The 18,551-nt window shown below is 36.6% G+C and overlaps 2 protein-coding genes and 2 pseudogenes across 2 annotated transcripts; 2 read left to right on the top strand and 2 right to left on the bottom strand.

The window, feature by feature from the left end:
* Nucleotides 1–822: 822 nt before the first annotated feature.
* Nucleotides 823–2,410, bottom strand: LOC147929855 (uncharacterized). The gene is made up of 3 exons (XM_087480753.1): nt 2,308–2,410; nt 1,324–1,626; nt 823–1,196 (listed from the first exon to the last, which is right to left on the bottom strand). Exons 1-3 carry the CDS (start codon nt 2,408–2,410, stop codon nt 823–825), a joined length of 780 nt encoding a protein of 259 aa, XP_087336879.1.
* Nucleotides 2,411–2,745: 335 nt separating this feature from the next.
* On the bottom strand, nt 2,746–5,553 carry LOC104737180 (uncharacterized). Its single transcript, XM_010457288.3, has 3 exons — nt 4,381–5,553; nt 3,497–3,650; nt 2,746–3,383 (listed from the first exon to the last, which is right to left on the bottom strand). Exons 1-3 carry the CDS (start codon nt 5,248–5,250, stop codon nt 2,887–2,889), a joined length of 1,521 nt encoding a protein of 506 aa, XP_010455590.1. The 5' UTR covers nt 5,251–5,553; the 3' UTR covers nt 2,746–2,886.
* A 906-nt stretch (nt 5,554–6,459) lies between these two features.
* On the top strand, nt 6,460–7,641 carry LOC104738390 (putative F-box/kelch-repeat protein At4g11770 pseudogene; annotated as a pseudogene).
* Nucleotides 7,642–8,401: 760 nt separating this feature from the next.
* On the top strand, nt 8,402–9,546 carry LOC104737179 (putative F-box/kelch-repeat protein At4g11750 pseudogene; annotated as a pseudogene).
* The last annotated feature ends 9,005 nt before the right edge of the window (nt 9,547–18,551 follow it).

Genomic DNA, 18,551 nt, shown 5'->3' with positions numbered 1-18,551 from the left:
CATTGCAAATTTCCAAACCAACCTCTTTAATTGGCCTTGACACAAAGAAGATTCAAACACAATCAAAATATCTAGGGATCTGCTACCGAGTGTAACTCGTCTTGACCAAGCAAGATACAGAGACATTAACCAATTTGGGCTTGCTATGAAAATAAAGCTAGTGAGTCTAAGGCGTTTCCAGGTAAGGGATGACTTATAGTTTAAACACCTTAAACTATCTTCCAGGGTTTGAGAATGAGAGTGGAGAAATGACCTGGGACAAAGAGTTATCAAGAGAGAAGCAGAGGGCACCAAGGAGAAGGGTTTCTTTGTCAAACGGTTCACCGGTACCAGCGTCAAAACAGAGCTTCCGTCCAACTGCAGCCAAGCAAAGCATTTGGTGAGGGGATCTCGATCCATGGAACGGTAAGATGTTAAATTTGACGGCTTAATGGGGTGGTGAGACGGACGAAAACCGGGCCTAGAGGACACTGATGGATCTCTCGAACAGGAACAAGGGGGTGGGAACTCGATGTGATAGATTCACCGAGGGGAGGAACCAGATGCGGATGCAGAGAAGGTGATTGAAGTTGTCGCAAAGGCGGAGATGAGATCTGAAATCTCAACAGACCACCGATAGAATCGAGACTAGAAGCGAGTAGACTACAGGGGAAGCTGAGGCCGTGGAGATGAAGAAACCAAGGCCCAGCGGCGCCTATCAGGCTCGGCGCCGCCGGGGGAGCAGATCTTGGTGGTTGTGCCAGAGAGGAAAGGAGGCTAGGAAGAACTCACTTTGAGTTCAAGATACCTAAAAATAGATATAAAGCAAAAAATAGAGACTCATTAAAGCCTACGAAAATTGTTGAACCAATGAGTGAGATAGAGTTGTTGTGGAGGGCTTGTGGGAGCTAAGATGTTTTCTAGAGCTGCTAGTTTCCCACGAAGAGTTAGATGGATTTGTCTTGTGACTTGAGTTTCAGTTTGGAAGGAGGATCCATTAAGTCTTGCATTGCGCTCCTTCGAGATGTTGTATATCAGGGTTTGAATCACAAGTTTGCAAATGACATTAAGTTGCCTATTTGTGGTAGGGTTCATTAGCCAATTTAGGATACCACTGAATGTCAAAGGCGTTTGAGGTGCGATCTGATCAAAGAATTCCAGCCAGAGGTTCTTGGAGAAGTTACTTTGAAAGTATAAACGATCTTGTGATTCGTTACCTGATAGGCACATAAGGCAATTCAGTGGAATGGCATATTCCATCTTCTAAGTCGATCTCGGGTTGTTAGTCTGTCAAGGGCTGTCAACCAAGTCATAAAAGCCATCTTAGGTATATTATCTTTGAACCAGACCTGGTGGTGCCAGGTAACTGAAGGTCACGGGGGTGAAGGTGACGCCAAAGATTCTTGGTTGAGAATTTCCCGTGAGATTGATCCGGAGTTAATTTCCATAAATATATGTCTGTTTCAGTTTCATTCGATGGCGGATTGTGGTCTTGCAGGCAAGTACGGAGCAGCAGAACCAATTGATTTTTTCCTCTTGGTATAGCCCAAACACCATTTGGGAAAGCTTGACTCACTGTCGAGAGCAGACGTATTCCAGTAACTCGTGGACCATTGGCTCCAATTATATCAATTAGAGGTCCTAGTCCTGTCCAATTATCATGCTAGAAATAAAGTTTCATGACCAAAAACTATGGTGGAGTGAATATATGGTCTGGCTAGCGGCCTAAGTTTTGCCAGTCTTCTCCAGATCCAGCTTCCCGATGCACTAAAGTTAGCTTTCAAGAAATTTCTTCCCCTTATGAGATGCTTCTTTATCCACAAAACCCAAAGAGAACCAGTCTGAGGGAACAACATCCAAATGAGTTTCAAACCAAATATCTGATTCCACTCAGCTAGTCTCTTGAGTCATAATCCTCCTAATGATTTGTTGGTGCAGACAACCTCCCAAGAGACTTTTTCCCAACAAGCTGATGATGCAACACCTTGTACAAAAAAGCATTACATATTTGCTCGAGAGTTTCCAAGCAATTGTTAGGGAGTAAGAAGATGGATGCCAAGAAGTTGATGGTACTGTTAATTACCGAGTGTAGTAACTGGAGTCTTCCCACAAAAGATAAGTGTCGATTTGGCCATGATGCGATGCGTCCCTTTACTCTATCTATAAGTTGTTGATAATCCGTTGGAGTAAGTTTATGAGGTATCAACAGAACTCCAAGATATCGCACGGGGAGGAACCCATGTATAAGGTTGTGCCTTTGTGCTAGGTGGCTAATTAAATCTGTGTTATTTCCATCAAGGAATAAACAGGATTTAGTGAGATTGATACCTAGACCTGAGGCTTTCTTGAACTGATGAAGCACCTCGAGAATTGCAGTCAGAGAAGATTCGGTCCCATTGAAAAACATTAGCAGAGCATCAGCAAAACTCATATGAGTTATCAGTGGTTTAGCGCATTTCATATGGACTTATATCCGGTTTGTTGTAGCGACCTCATCAAGCTGCTTTGAGAATATATCCATGACTAGAGTGAAGAGAGGTGCATAGATGGAGTTTCCTTGCCTAAGCCCTCGCTTACCCGGGAAATATAGAGATGGAGTCTCCTTGCTTAAATTGTTGAATTTAATTTAGAGTTCGGAGAAAATAAAGTATAGAGAGCCGAAACTAAGATTCATACTATAAGAGTTAGAAAAACAAACACCACATAATGACTATAGCTTCCAAATCTCATTTAGACTTAAGAAATGGAATATATGACCTACATAAGTTTTTATACGAAGCATTCCCCTTATGCAAAACTACATATAGTTTTATTGAAATAACATATATGATATATCTAATACATTATGAATCTAATCTTTAACAAAATCTCAAAATCTTTTACTCCCTCCCAAAAACTAAAAGTTCATTACGAAGCTAAGTCGAAGATGAAATCTTCCACCAAGGAAGTGAAGAACCCACTAGCCAAATCTTCAACCACACTCTGTCTCTCATCTCCACTAATGCAACCCCATTTCATTTCCTTCACGTATATATCTCTCTTCTCTTTCACTTGCCAACTCGTAAACATCTCTTCTTGTCTCCCCATAACCCAATCTTCTACATTCTTCACCATCAATGTCTCCTCTTTTGGCCCAATATCATCTTCTTGAAGATAATCTAACAATAGATTATCTGCTACATGAGAAGCTAGTAGGTCGTTTGTTTCGCCAATTCTCTCCTTCACTAGAGCAAACACGTGGTTTGCGCATTTTTCTGATTCATCCTCTTCGGTTTCCAATGACTGAAATGAGTACTCTTCTTGTCTCTCTACATAATTCTCTATGCGTTTCTCCAAGTCTAGTGGCTCAAGCCGTACCAAACCGTTTAATCTCCTGCTTTTTCTAGCAATTTTCTCATATGTATCTGCAAATATCAACTTATAAACGTTATTTAATTACATATTCACATTTCTCTTTCAGTGTATATAAACCGATCGATTTGCTAGATATTGATGAGTAATCAATTAATAAAAATACCAATTTGGTTGGTGCTTTCATCGTCTTCATCATCATCATCATCATCATCATCATCATCATCATCATCATCATCATCATCATCTTCATCGTCTTTAAAAGGGCATTCCAAGATTGATACTGGACTGAGTTGTTCTTTTTCTTCATTCACACATTCCTACAAATTTGCATTTAATATCAAATCAGTTTCACATGCAATAAGCCTCCAACAAAACAAAATAATACTATGAGAAATGATAGTGACATTAAATAAGTTAACAAATGTCAATCCATCCCAAGACAACATCATTTATTTATCTATCTGTCTATGCCCCTATCAAATTAATTGTGATCGATCGTATCCTCACTTTTTTTTTTGATTGAGATTTGTGGGGATGTTGTTACAAATTTAAAATAATATATATAACCAAATCCAAGAATAAAATCATTTAAGGATTACATTAGTTAGTAAAAAAATTCACGAACATGGGTGATACTACTAATAGTATACAATTAATTTTGAGTATAATGTTATTAGTACTACTACTACTATAGTACTATGTATAAATGTGTCGAGATATCAGATATGCGTATCTAAATCTAACTAAAAAGATATACAAATTCTATTAAAAATGTACGATATAATTGACCTCGTGAGTTAAAAATAATTTGGTACGTGAAGAGTACCATGAAACAAAACAAAAATTAATACTCTCTCGCGGGATCATGTGCCGTATTATACGCATTAGAAGCTACGTAGAAGAATCTTAATTCTTAAACCATTGTAATCTACAAATCCTACACCTCACGTGACTCGCATCGTACACTTTCCCCGACAAGTTTCAATGCTTCCACACTATGACAGTTGTTGTAATAAAAACTTGAAAACGAGATTTTAACTAACTAACCTTTCTGTTACACATGCTGTTGCTGTTGACAGATGATGATCCGTCACAGTCATGTGCGTTTAAACACTCTCCGCTCTCATTCCCGTCTTCCACGGCGTCGTTTTCGTTCGATACTTCCTCAGATTCACCGCTCGACGAGGAAGAGAACGATGAGGAAGAAGACTGTACAACGTCCTCCGATGATGAGTTTGTGAAAAACTCGCTACCAGAACTCGATGAGTCACCGGAGATAAACTCCTCCACGGTCGTGGTGATCGGAGCTGCTGAGATTGAGAATGTTGGTTCCTCCACGACTGTGGTGGAGAGTTGAGAGATCAGATCGAACGGTTGATCTAAACTCTCTTCGAACGCAACTGATTTCCACCACTGGATCACTCCATCTCTACCTCCAGTTACTTCACGGCGAAAATTACCTAAGGGTTTTCTCCAGAAGCTTTTGCTTAAAAGCCGTTTAGACAAGCTTCTCGACAAAACACCATTTTGTTTATTATTATTATTATTGTCTCCCTTAGAAGACGGGAACGGCAAAAGTCTAACCGCGTTAAGAAACGCCGTGGAGGCTTTATGAACAGCGTGACTAATCGCTGTCCCACAAGTTGTACGGCTTGATCTTCTAGTGAGACGCGGTTGTTTACGATGATGAGGATGATGCTGATGGATCAATCCTGAACGTTTGATCTCGGCGTCAAGGAGACGACGAACGGTGGAGGAAGATGAAGAAGGAGGTTGACGACGTGGGAAAGATTTGAAACCGTTGGATGAACAAGAACTGAGATCATCGAGTAAGTAATCTCTTAACATCAGTGGCTTCAAACGTCTTTTGCTTGTTGAAAGTCTTTGATCAGAAGAACTGATCATCGACGACGCCATTGATGAACACGTGATGGTCTGGAGTTTTGTGTTATGAGAGTTAGATTTATAGTGAAGTAGAAAGAAGCTTCTATGTAAGGTGTGTGATCACGAAACCGAGGTTTTTAGTTATTTCTTTATTATTATTTATTTTGAATTTTGAAGTTTCGTTTGTATAAATTATTTTATTGGGTTTAGATTTGAAATCAGAATCTAATAAATAATTAGAAAGAAAGTTAAGAGTAATAAGTTGAAGAGAGAGTGACCAGAAGTTGACCTTGTAATAAAACAGGAGACGAGATTCTTGCGGCTGAGATACAGTTTTTGCCTCTTCACGTGTGTGTGTGTGTATGAACGTCAATATTAGTATTAGATTTACAACAGGTTTTTATTTTATTTTAATGTGTATAAGTATTAATTATTTAATTTCCAGATCTATATTAGCAGCTTCCAACTATTACATTGAAACTATAAAACAATTAGTCTGATTTTTTCAGAATCGTTTTTAAATGTGTAGTTTTAGGCTTAGCGAGGCATTATGAACTATTACTAGTTATTTACTGCCGTCGTCTTTACTAACCATTCAAGCTTAAAGTATGCAGAATGTTGTATATTGAAAATATGTATTTATAAGAAACGTATCAAAATATAAGACCTAGAAAGTAGAAACCTCTTTCACTTGATTTCCATCATTCCAGTTCTATGTATCAACCGAACGTAATTGAGCAGCTGAGAGAACAAAAAAAAAAGTAACAAATCAACAAACGTAATTTTTTACTTTGAAACTTATTTTTTTGAATGTTTTATATTTGGTTCATTATATATATTCACTATTCAGATTCGTTTTGATTTAACAGTTTGATCATTGCATGAAAGTTATTTACATAATATATGTAGTAAAGATATACTTTAGCCCAGCCCAACAGAATCTTGGCTAAAAAAAAATTGTTTGATATTCTAAAACTCTAGTATGATCCAAATATATTGCAGGGTCAATTCAACAATAATATTATTTTTTATCAGAACATATTGAATTTACTCTTATCTTGTTAAAATATTGTTACTTAAATATTTTCCCTAGTAGGATTTGAATAAATCTCGATTGATTACATGATAAGAGTTACGAGTTCACTAGATTTAGGACATATTTTCCAGCATAAAAAGTACGTACGTACGTACGTAGTTAATACGGCTCTTGGAGTTTGATTACATTCTTGGCGTTTTCTACTAATGACGAACCACGAATTGTACATCCCTGATGATTTGCTGTTGAACTGTTTAGCCCGTGTCTCGAGATTGTACTACCCGATCCTCTCGTTAGTTTCCAAGAGATTCCGCTCCATCGTTACATCAATTGAGCTTTACCAGACCCGAACGCTCTTAAGACGCACCGAGAATTGTCTTTATGTGCGCTTACGTTTTGGTTCTGAATCTCCGCCACGTTGGTTCGCTCTGTGCCGAAGACCAACTCGAATCCATACCCCTACTACACCTAACCCTAACCCTAACTCACGATGGTTCTCTTGCTTTAGCTCACATAGAAACCTAACGAATCACGCTAGGAAGGAAGTCAAAAAGTCAACTGAATATATTTTGTTCTCCACACCAACTACTAAAAACAACTCTTCTCGGTGTCGTGTGACATGTAACCCAATTGGTCCTAGTGTCAACATGGTAACCAGCTACATCAATGGTGCCTTCATGTCTAAGGTCTTCGTCTTTATGGATTCTCAGTCTAACATCTGGTACGATGCTCCAAACATGACGGTGGCCAGAAAGCGTCCCATCATGAGTGTTCTTGATGGGAAACTATATGTAGTGGAAGGCTGCAAAGATTCCGATTCCTCGAATTTGATCGAGGTTTTCGATCCCAAAACACAAATATGGGAGCATGTGTCATGCCCTAGCACGGAGATACTAGGACGTATAGTATCAAAAACCTTAGTCATGGACGGAAGGCTTTACGTGTTCGGGGATAAAAATGTTGTTTACATACCCAATGATAATAGATGGTATGTGGTAGCATTGGATATGTTTTCGAGTTTGGTTACCCATTATTCTTCTTGCGTGATAGGTAATGTATGTTATACTGTACTCTCCAGTTTACTCCTATGGTACCACTCCGTGGAAAGATCGTGGAGATTTGTGACCGGTTTGGAAAATTTACCTAGATTACGAACTCGTCGTGAGTTTGTTAGACTGGTTGATTTTGGTGGAAAGCTCGCGATTGTGTGGGAGAAGAAAGTGAGTGGTATTGGCTCTAAGAAGGAGAAGAAGACGATTTGGTGTGCTGTGATTGCGCTTGAAAGACGCAATGCACAAGAGGTTTATGGCAAGGTTGAGTGGTGTGACGCTGTGCTTACTGTCCCCAAGTCATCTTCTTTATTGGAATTTATTTCTATTCATTTTTGATGATTTTGGAATACCTTAATTAACCATTGGTTGAATGGTTCTTCAGTACTTATTATGTTTTTCTTTCCTTAACTTCTCTGTTTCACTTTATTTTTTTATATATATAAAAAAAAAATCTCGGTTTATCACTTAACCAGACCGGGAAACCGTTTCACTCCACAATGATTTAACCGGAGAGGTCCTTTTACTAATATCATGTTCGATTTTGTTACATGGAGATGATTTCCTAATAGGACTAGTATAATAACTAAATCTAGATTGATTTACAGGATATATGAGTTACGAACAGGGCTGGTCCTATAGAAGTGTAATTATTAAAAATTGTGAAACTTTTACATAGTTATTAGAAATTATTTTTGTTTCAGTAATATTTTCAGGTTGTGTATGTGATTAATAAAAGAATGAAGAAAAAGGTAAAAGAAAACTAAGTTTTACAAAAGTATGTAAAGATGGAAAAAAATTTGGAAATAAGAGAGGAAAAGAAAAAGAAAAATAACAATATAAAAGATGGAAGCTTGGGGAATCGAAACCGGGTGTCTTTGAAACTGCATGTAGTAGTGTTCTGGTATTACAAACCCACTAGACCAATATCATATTCAACAATGTGGCTTCAATTTCTTTGGTAAATATTGTGTGCCCCAAAGCAGAGGCTTTGCCTCCCTTATGGTAGGGTCGGGACTGGTTACGAATTCAACTAAGTTTAGGGAATATATATTTCTCTTTTTGAGTTTTTTTGGGAGCACACAAAGAGACTTATCTTATGAGGAATTCACAGGTTGATTTGCCATATCTTCCAGATGATTTAGTTTTGAACTGCTTAGCCCGTGTCTCGAGATTGTACTACATGATTCTCTCCTTGGTTTCCAAGAGATTCCGCTCTCTCATGGCATCGCTTGAGCTTAGAACGCTCTTAAGAAACACCGAGAATTGTCTTTATCTGATTTTACGTTTCAGTTCTGAACCTCACACAGGTTAGTTCACTCTATGCCAAAGATCAACTCAAAGCCCTAAACCTAACCCTAACCCTAACTTTAACTCAGGATGGTTCGCTTCCTGCTTTAGACCACATAGTTTCCTAACGAATCACACTATGGTCTCAGTTCCAACTCACAATCTCACTTATGCGACTGAGTTGAATCGTAATTCTATCGCCATTGATTCTAATATCTATATGCTTGGCGCATTCAGAAATGGCGCCTTCTCGTCTAGGATCTTATTCATGGACTGCCGGTCTCACACTTTGCACAAAACTCCAAGCATGCTGACGACCTGAAAGAATCCCTTAATTAGGGTTCTTGATGGGAAAATATATGTAGTGGAAGGATGCAATGATCCTGATTACTCGAAATTTATCGAGTGTTTCGATCCCGAAACCCAAACATGGGAGCATGTGCCAAGCCCTAGCGCGGAGATACGTGGTAAATACGTATCAACAAGTTTAGTTTTGGACGGGAAGCTTTACCTGTTTGGGGATAAAAATCTGGTTTACAAGCCCAAAGAAAATAAATGGGATGTGGTAGGATTAGAGATACCTTTGCGTTGGAATCCCACTGACTTTGCTGGCGCAGTAGTAGACAACATAATCTACTCTTATGGAAGACGTAGTGTGGTATGGTACGACTCAGAGGGAAGATAGTGGAGATTTTTGAAGGGTTTGGGAAAACTACGAAAATTACCAAAGCAATGTCTTTGGGTTAGATTGGTGGGTTACAGTGGAAAGATTGTGGTTTTGTGGGAAAAGGATGAGCGTGGTACAGATCCCGAGGAGAAGAGGATTTGGTGTGCTGAGATTGTGCTTGAAAGGCGTAACGGACGAGAGGTTTATGGGAAGATTGAGTGGTGTGACTTGTGCTTAGTGTCCCCCAGTCATGTTCTTTATTGCATTTTACGACTGTTACTATTTGATGAATGAACATTAGTTGATTGGTACCATCTTATCTTATATAATACTAGAATTTGTACCCGCTCACGCGAGATTTTAATTTTGTTGTAAAGCACTGGATAGTGGACTCCATAACCAGCCATGTATGATCCATATGTATTTAGTGTTTACGGCCCATTGGCCATAGGCCCATCAGTCCTATTCTATTTCCTAGTCGGTTTTGTACCCTACACTATATATATGTAACCTCAAGTCATTCATGAATAAGAATAAGAAGAGATTCTACACTTTGAATCCTCTCGTTTTACAACATGTTATCAGCACGATCGTTTCTAAAGATCCAGCTGAGTAAAACACTAAAAACCCTAAAACCGCCGCCTCTCTTCTTTACCCTTACCCGAACCCTACTTCTCTTACTAGATCACGATCAACCCTTGTTCGTGACTAGTCCTTGTTCGAGATTAGTCCAAGCAGCCTGTGCTTGGATCAAAGTTCTATCCTATACCAGTTCGAGGTTTGTGGTTCCGGGGTAAGTCCTGTTCGTGAGCGGTCCGAGATCCGTTTGTGGGAAGCTGTTGCGGTTCTGTTTGAGGTTCGTGGTCCATCCAAGTTCGAGGTTCGTGAGAGATATATGAGGTCTTTAGCTCCCAAATCAAAACCGGTCAGACCCCTATTGGTGTTAAGAAATGGCTGAGGATATGAGTGTACTAGTGGTGGACAGTGGATCCAGCCACACAATATTGAAGGATAAAAGATACTTCATAAACCTCATAATGAAAAGTGCGAATGTTAGTACAATTGCGGGTATAGCAAGCTTAATAGAAGGCTACAGCCAAGCTCATATATTATTACCTAATGGCACACATATTGAACTAAGTGATGCCTTGTACTCACCCAGCTCTAAGAGAAGCTTATTGAGCTTTAAAGACATTCGGTTGAATGGTTATCATATTGAAACAAAGGGTGAAGGTAGCAAAGAATTTCTATACATTACCGAAATTGTAAATGGACATAAGAAGGTCCTAGAGACTATACCTGCACTAGCCACTGGTTTATACCATGCTAAGATTAACATGATAGAAGCTAACCTTGCAAAGCACAAAATGTTCAATGAACAGTTCACTCTATGGCATGACCGGCTTGGCCATCCGGGTACGAACATGATGCGTAAACTGATTAATAGTTCAAAGAGGCACAACCTTAAAGAAAGAAAAGTTATCCCTAAAAATCTCACGTGTGTAGCATGTGCACAAGGGAAACTTATTATACGGCCATCACCAGCCAAAGTCCATAAAGAGACTTTAAACTTTCTGGAAAGGATACAAGGTGATATATGTGGACCAATACACCCACCTTGTGGGAAGTTTAGATATTTTATGGTTATGATCGATGCATCAACCAGATGGTCACACGTTTGCTTGTTATCCACAAGGAACCTAGCATTTGCTAGGATGTTAGCTCAAATTATAAGACTAAGAGCACATTTTCCAGATTTTCCACTTAAGACTATACGTCTAGACAATGCTGGTGAATTTACATCCCAAGCGTTTAATGATTATTGTATGTCATGGGGGTGAGTGTGGAACATCTTGTGGCACATGTCCATACACAAAACGGATTAGCTGAATCCTTCATTAAACGAATACAATTAATTGCTCGACCATTGCTAATGAGACCGAAGCTTCTTGTGTCGGCTTGGGGACACGCAGTTTTACATGCAACAGAACTTATACGCATTAGACCATCTAGTGAACACAAATATTCACCATCCATATTATTAACGGGTCATGAGCCAGACATATCTCATCTCAAAACATTTGGTTGTGCCGTTTATGTACCTATTGCTCAACCACAGAGAACTAAGATGGGACCTCAAAGGAGGATGGGAATATATGTTGGATATGAGTCTCCCACCATTATAAAGTATCTTGAGCCAACTACAGGAGATTTATTTAAGGCCAGATACGCGGACTGTCAATTTACAGAATCCGAATTCCCTATGTTGGGTGGAGAGACTAGCAAGTCGGTTAAAGAAATAACATGGAATCAAACATCCTTGAATTGGCAAGATCTTCGGACTCTAGCCTGTGATGCAGAGGTCCAGAAAATTATACATTTGTAAAAGCTAGCTATACAATTGCCAGATTCCTTTGCTGACCCAAAGAGAGTAACAAAATCGTACATACCAGCTTGTAATGCACCAGTACGTATTGATGTTCAGAAGGAACACAATAATCAAGTTGCTATAGAGTCTAAGCCATGTTTGAAACGAGGTAGACCATTAGGTTCCAAAGATAAGAACCCTCAGAAGTCTAAAGGTGCAAAACAGACCGAGGTTAAGGGAATTACAGAAAATACAGACATAGCCGCGGCAAATCCTAAGGTACCAAATGAGGTTTGGGACGCTGAACCTCAAGGTCCTGAAGGTATTGATAATAATGAGATCTCAATAAATTATATCATGTCTGGAATTCAATGGAACCGTAAAGATGTCGACATCGATGAAATATTTGCATACAAGGTAGCACTTGAGATAAATGAAGATCATGAACCCAAGTCTATATTAGAGTGAACTCAAAGTAAAGATTGGCTAAAGTGGAAAGAAGCCATTGACGTGGAGTTAAACTCTTAAAAGAAGAGAAGTGTGTTTGGTCCGATCTTAAGGACAACACCTAAAATAAAGCCAGTTGGACATAAGTGGGTCTTTATAAGAAAGAGAAATGAGAATAATGAAATCGTGAGATACAAAGCACAGCTTGTAGCACAAAGATTCTCTCAAAGACCAGGCATAGATTATGAGGAGACATACTCCCCTGTGATGGATGCAACAACATTTAGGTACTTAATAAGTTTGGCTATAAAAGAACAACTGGATTTGCGGTTAATGGATGTTGTAACCGCATACTTATATGGTCCACTGGATATGAAATATATATGAGATTACCAGAGGGTTTTGAGCTCAAAGATAAGAGTGGTTCTCGAGAACAATACTGCATTAGGCTGAACAAATCCCTTTATGGACTGAAACAGAGTGGTCGAATATGGTATAACCGGTGAAGTGAATATTTAGCTAAAGAAGGCTATAAGAATGACCCAATCAGTCCATGTATATTTATAAAAAAGTTTGCAAACAAAGGGTTTGTAATTATAGCAGTTTATGTGGATGATTTAAACATCCTTGGGACCTCTGGGGAAATCGCCCAAACAGTCGAATATCTAAAGAAAGAATTCGAGATGAAAGACCTAGGCAAGACAAAATTCTGTTTGGGATTACAGCTTGAGTACATTGGTAATGGAATCCTTGTGCATCAAAATGCATACACAGAAAATGTACTCAAGAGGTTTAAAATGGACCAAGCTCACCCATTGACCAGCCCAATGGTTGTTAGAAGCTTAGACTTGGATAAAGATCCATTTGGTCCAAAGAAGGCCGATGAAGAAGTTCTCGGACCTGAAGTGCCATACCTCAGTGCTATAGGAGCGTTAATGTTCTTGGCTAGCCACACTAGACCGGACATATGTTTTGCCGTGAACCTCCTAGCAAGATTTAGCTCTTGTCTGACTAAAAGGCACTGGAACGGTTATCTATCCGATCCACATAATGGTAAGTCTCAAACAGGTTACGTATTTACACGCGGTGGTACGACGATCTCGTGGCGTTCTATGAAGCAAAGTATTGTGGCCACTTCGTCTAACTATGCGGAAATCCTAGCAATTCATGAAGCCGGACGAGAGAGTGTATGGTTGAGGTCGATGACCAAACACATCAGGGCAAATTGCGGTATGGTCAAAGACAAAGAAGCAACCGTAATCTATGAAGACAATACGGCCTGCATCGCACAGCTCAAGGAAGGTTACATCAAGGGAGATCGGACGAAGCACATCCTACCGAAGTTCTTCTTCACACACGAACTACAAAAGGCCGGAGAAGTTCGAGTGGTGCAAGTTCAATCATGCGACAACTCAGCTGATCTCTTCACTAAGACATTACCGACAACAACATTCAAGAAGCTCATGCACCAGATTGGAATGCAGAGGCTTAAGGACTTAGAGTGATGCTTGGAAAAGGGGGAGCAATTCGTGTTGTACTCTTTTTCCTTCACCGTGGTTTTGTCCCATTGGGTTTTCCTGGTAAGGTTTTAATGAGGCAGCACCCCCAAGCGTATTGCATCGATCCCTTAGCATCAGCACGGTTATGTCATCCAAGGGGGTGTGTTGTAAAGCACTGGATAGTGGACTCCATAACCGGCCATGTATGGTCCATACGTATTTAGTGTTTACGGCCCATTAGCCATAGGCCCATCGGTCCTATTCTATTTCCTAGTCGGTTTTGTACCCTACACTATATATATGTAACCTCAAGTCATTCATGAATAAGAATAAGAAGAGATTCTACACTTTGAATCCTCTCGTTTTACAACAAATTTAAAATATTTCTTATGAACAGAAATTGTTGAGTTCAAATATAATCATTCCAACTTTTGAGTATACATATATATATATATATAACTTACTTTACTCAGTGAGATACAACATATATATGTTTAAGATAATATTTCTTTGTTATATTTATTTGCGATTTTACGTAGGATTTTAGTTAAAAATTCTATCAATAAGAATCATTGAATATGAATATAATTTGAAGATTAAAAGATAAATCTATATAAATGCCGTACTTATTTTACTAATCTATATATAACATATATTGTCTAGTGTTGCAATAATATTGTCGACAATCTTTTGACCTTTTATCTTTAAAAGAGTTCATTCCATATTTATATCTCATGAAAACATAATTTTAAAAGTTCTAACGTCAATGTCGATGGTTGAACTAATTATAAAGACCATTTAAACATATTGATATCTTACATTAAATGCGAATATACAATGTTTCATGAACAGTTTTACTGCTATGTCGCTAAAATGAGGTTGTCCAAATGCATTATCTGCCATAATATAATTCATACTAAGTCAAGAATGCTTAAATGATTAAACATTTAAACCCCACAATGAATATCTATTAACTAATCCAAGGTACATATTTTTCTAAGATCTCATATGTTATTTGCAGATGTTAATTTGTGATGCAACCTCAACTTCGTCTTCTAAAAGAAAACATAGTTTACTTTAGATCAAAACTTTTAAGTTAAGTTAAGTTAAGTTAAGTTAAGTTAAGTAACTAATATTTTCTTTCTTATCAGTAAAATTTAATAATAAATCTTTATGGTATATGTTTCTTAGAAACTAATGTTTCACTACAATTTTATTTTCATCTTTAGATTTTTATAAATACAATTACGTAACTTATTTTTTTACTCCACCATGCATTAAAACTTACTTACATTCTAAAACTCATTAACCCATTCTAAATTTTGGAATATAATTATTTTTTGGTTATAAATTTAATAATAAAATTATTACTAAAACAAATTTATAGTATTATTTTTACTAATTTAAAATTTTCATTTAATTTACTTAATTCATTTTTAGATTGTTATTATTTTTATTATTTACTAAAAAAATATATTATTGTTTATACTATTTTAAAATTTAATAAAGTTTAGTTAATTCGTTTTTTATTTATTTTTTACTATTAATAATTATAATTAATAAATATGCAATGAATGAAAATTAAATATAGTATTTTTATATGCAAAAAAAAATTGATTAGGTGGATGCTGATGTGGAGGAAGGAGAAATGAGAAAAGTTAACTTTATATATATATATATATATAGATATCTCCTTATAATTATTTTAATAAAGAATTAATTTTTGTACTTTTTTGATGATTATCTTTTTACATTATTAATACTATTGTTTAAAACAAAATATTTTTTTTTTGTTATAATCTCAATTTTCTCTTATTAAATCTTAACTTTTACACATATCAAAAACTCAAATTAATATAAACTTGACAAAAGTCAAAATCTTATGAATGACTAACTTTCAAAACTCAACTTTATATATAACTAGGTAATAACCCGCACTACATGCGGGATAAATAGACTCAAATAAAATTATTACAAGTAAAATTATTATTTGGAATTTAAGGTGTCATAATAATAATTTTACACATAATTGTTTTTATTTTATTCAAATTTACATTTAATTATTTTGTGTAAAAATATATTTCACCCGTGAAATGTGGAATATAATGTTAATTATTGTGATAATTGTGATAATGTTATTTATTTTTAAGATTATTGTAATAATTAATTTTTAATATTTACTCATTTTGTTTTATAAATAGTGTCATTTTAGAATTTTATTTTTGTTTCACAAAAAGTGTCATTTTACATTTCCAATGCACTATTTTATATTTTCAATGCATATTTTTCATTAGATTTTCTAGTTTTACCCTTAATCTCTGACTAAATTAACCCATTAAACATTTATTAAATAAGGGCATATATGTATATTTTTATATTTTTCTAATTTGTGTGAAATGTGTCAAAATAACACTTATTGTGAAACAGAGGGAGCACTTGAATAGTCATCAATTTTTTAAAAATTGGAGAAGAAGTTTTGTATTTCAAAAAGTTAAATAGATGAATAAGTTTTTTAATTGTTTATGAAATGTAATTTACTTTAAATCATTAAATATGTTATGAAAATGATAATTAAATTATTAACTTTATATATATTTTTTAATAGTTGATGAAGTGTTTCATTTTAAAAAACTAATAGAAAGATTCATTACCTTATATATTCTAATAACATATTTATGTAAATAATAATGAAATAAAGATTTCCTTATATATTTTAATGGCACATTTAATAAATCAAAAGACTTATTTTTGTAAATATATTTATCTTGAAATGTTTAATGGTAATGAAATCTTCAAATCGCTCTGGCGACGACACATCAACATTGTCAACAAAATGCTTCTCTATTAATATATAGGGGATAAGATGACGATATTTGGCGACTTATATTTTCGACACATGTTCTCACTTGTCAATTATTAAATTCTTTTAATTTATTTTTTTTCAAAAGTACAAACATTATTTTTTATATTCACTAAATTTAAATGATATTTCTGTACTAAAAAATATATTGACATTTATGCATTTTTCTTTTAGTAGATATATATAGGTATCATTTATCAATATTTTCTATAAGTACCATAACATTATAATTTTGCAAATAAGCAAGAATTAAATATTAATATCATAAATTTGGACAAAATAAATTTCCGGTAATTAAAGATTTTCTATTTCTTTAATGGTAATCATTAACACAATTTATTGCACATTAATTCTTTAAAATGTAACTCCCATGATGTTTGAAAAAAAGTAAAAACAAATCTTCCATCAATATGTTGTAAACTAGAAGATTCAAAGGCTGAAATCTCTTATTCTTATTATTAATGTCTCAACGAGGTTACACATATATATAGAGTACAAAGACAAAGGCCAAAAACCGACTAGGAAAAGGGAAAAGGCCGATGGGCCTATGTCTGATGGACCGTACACGGACGGGCCGTACATGGACCGGTTATGGAGTCCACCATCCAGTGTTTTACAACACTCCCCCTTGGATGACATAACCGTGCATGTGCAAGGAGAGGATCTCTGTAATGCGCTTGGGGATGCTGCCTCATTAAAACCTTACCAGGAAAACCCAATGGGACAAAACCTTATCTTTGAACTCAAAACCTTATGGTAATCTCATATAGATTTCATTATCCAGTGGACATCCATAAACCGCAAATCCAGTTTTTCTTTTATAGCCAAACTTATTAAGTACCGAAATGTTGTTGCATCCATCACATGGGAGTATGTCTCCTCATAATCTATGCCTGGTCTTTGAGAGAATCTTTGTGCTACAAGTCGTGCTTTGTATCTCACGATTTCATTCTTCTCATTTCTCTTTATTACAAAGACCCACTTATGTCCAACTGGTTTAATTTCAGGTGTTATCCTTAAGATCGGACCAAACACACTTCTCTTCTTTAAAGAGTTTAACTCCACGTCAATGGCTTCTTTCCACTTTAGCCAATCTTTACTTTGAGTGCACCCTAATATAGACGTGGGTTCATGATCCTCATTTATTTCAAGTGCTACCTTGTATGCAAATATATCATCGATGTCGACATCTTTACGGTTCCATTTAATTCCAGACATTATATAGTTTATTGAGATCTCATCATTATCTATACCTTCAGGTCCTTGAGGTTCAGCGTCCCGAACCTCACTTGGTACCTTAGGACTTGCCGCGGCCATGTCTGTATTTTCTATAATTCCCTTAACCTCGGTCTGTTTTGCACCTTTGGTTTTCCGAGGATTCTTATCTTTGGAACCTAATGGTCTACCTCGTTTTAAACGTGGGTTAGACACTGTAGCAACTTGATTATTGTGTTCCTTTTGAACATCAATACGTACTGGTGCATTACAAGTTGGTATGTACGATTTTGTTACTCTCTTTGGGTCAGCAAAGGAATCTGGCAATTGTATAGCTAGCTTTTGCAAATGTATTATTTTCTGGACCTCTGCATCACAGGACAGAGTCCGAGGATCTTGCCAATTCAAGGATGTTTGATTCCATGTTATTTCTTTAACCAGCTTGCTAGTCTCTCCACCCAACATAGGGAATTCGGATTCTGTAAATTGACAGTCCGCGTATCTGGCCTTAAATAAATCTCCTGTGGTTGGCTCAAGATACTTTATAATGGTGGGATACTCATATCCAACATATATTCCCATCCTCCTTTGAGGTCCCATCTTAGTTCTCTGTGGTGGAGCAATCGGTACATAAATGGCACAACCGAATGTTTTGAGATAGGATACGTTTGGCTCATGACCCGTTAATAGTTGGGATGGTGAATATTTGTGTTCACTAGATGGTCTGATGCGTATTAGTTCTGCTGCATGTAAAACTGCGTGTCCCCAAGCCGACACAGGAAGCTTCGATCTCATTAATAATGGTCGAGCAATTAATTGTATTCGTTTAATGAAGGATTCAGCTAATCCGTTTTGTGTATGGACATGTGCCACAGGGTGTTCCACACTTACCCCCATGGACAT

The sequence above is a fragment of the Camelina sativa genome, chromosome 13 (genome assembly GCF_030686135.1).
Source record: "Camelina sativa cultivar CO46 ecotype springtype chromosome 13, ASM3068613v1".
Lineage (NCBI taxonomy): Eukaryota > Viridiplantae > Streptophyta > Magnoliopsida > Brassicales > Brassicaceae > Camelina > Camelina sativa.
This window is presented reverse-complemented; position numbering and strand designations above follow the sequence as displayed.

Bases quoted from the DNA above. Each gene is read 5' to 3' on its own strand.
- LOC147929855 (XM_087480753.1), bottom strand. From the start codon at position 2,410: ATGAGTTTTGCTGATGCTCTGCTAATGTTTTTCAATGGGACCGAATCT. The intron at 1,627-2,307 runs GTATCAATCTCA...ATAATTGGACAG, and splicing joins CAAGAAAGCCTCAGGTCTAG to GACTAGGACCTCTAATTGAT. The intron at 1,197-1,323 runs GTTCAAAGATAA...TGTGCCTATCAG, and splicing joins ACCTGGCACCACCAGGTCTG to GTAACGAATCACAAGATCGT.
- LOC104737180 (XM_010457288.3), bottom strand. From the start codon at position 5,250: ATGGCGTCGTCGATGATCAGTTCTTCTGATCAAAGACTTTCAACAAGC. The intron at 3,651-4,380 runs GTTAGTTAGTTA...GCAAATTTGTAG, and splicing joins ACAGCATGTGTAACAGAAAG to GAATGTGTGAATGAAGAAAA. The intron at 3,384-3,496 runs GTATTTTTATTA...TGATATTTGCAG, and splicing joins TGAAAGCACCAACCAAATTG to ATACATATGAGAAAATTGCT.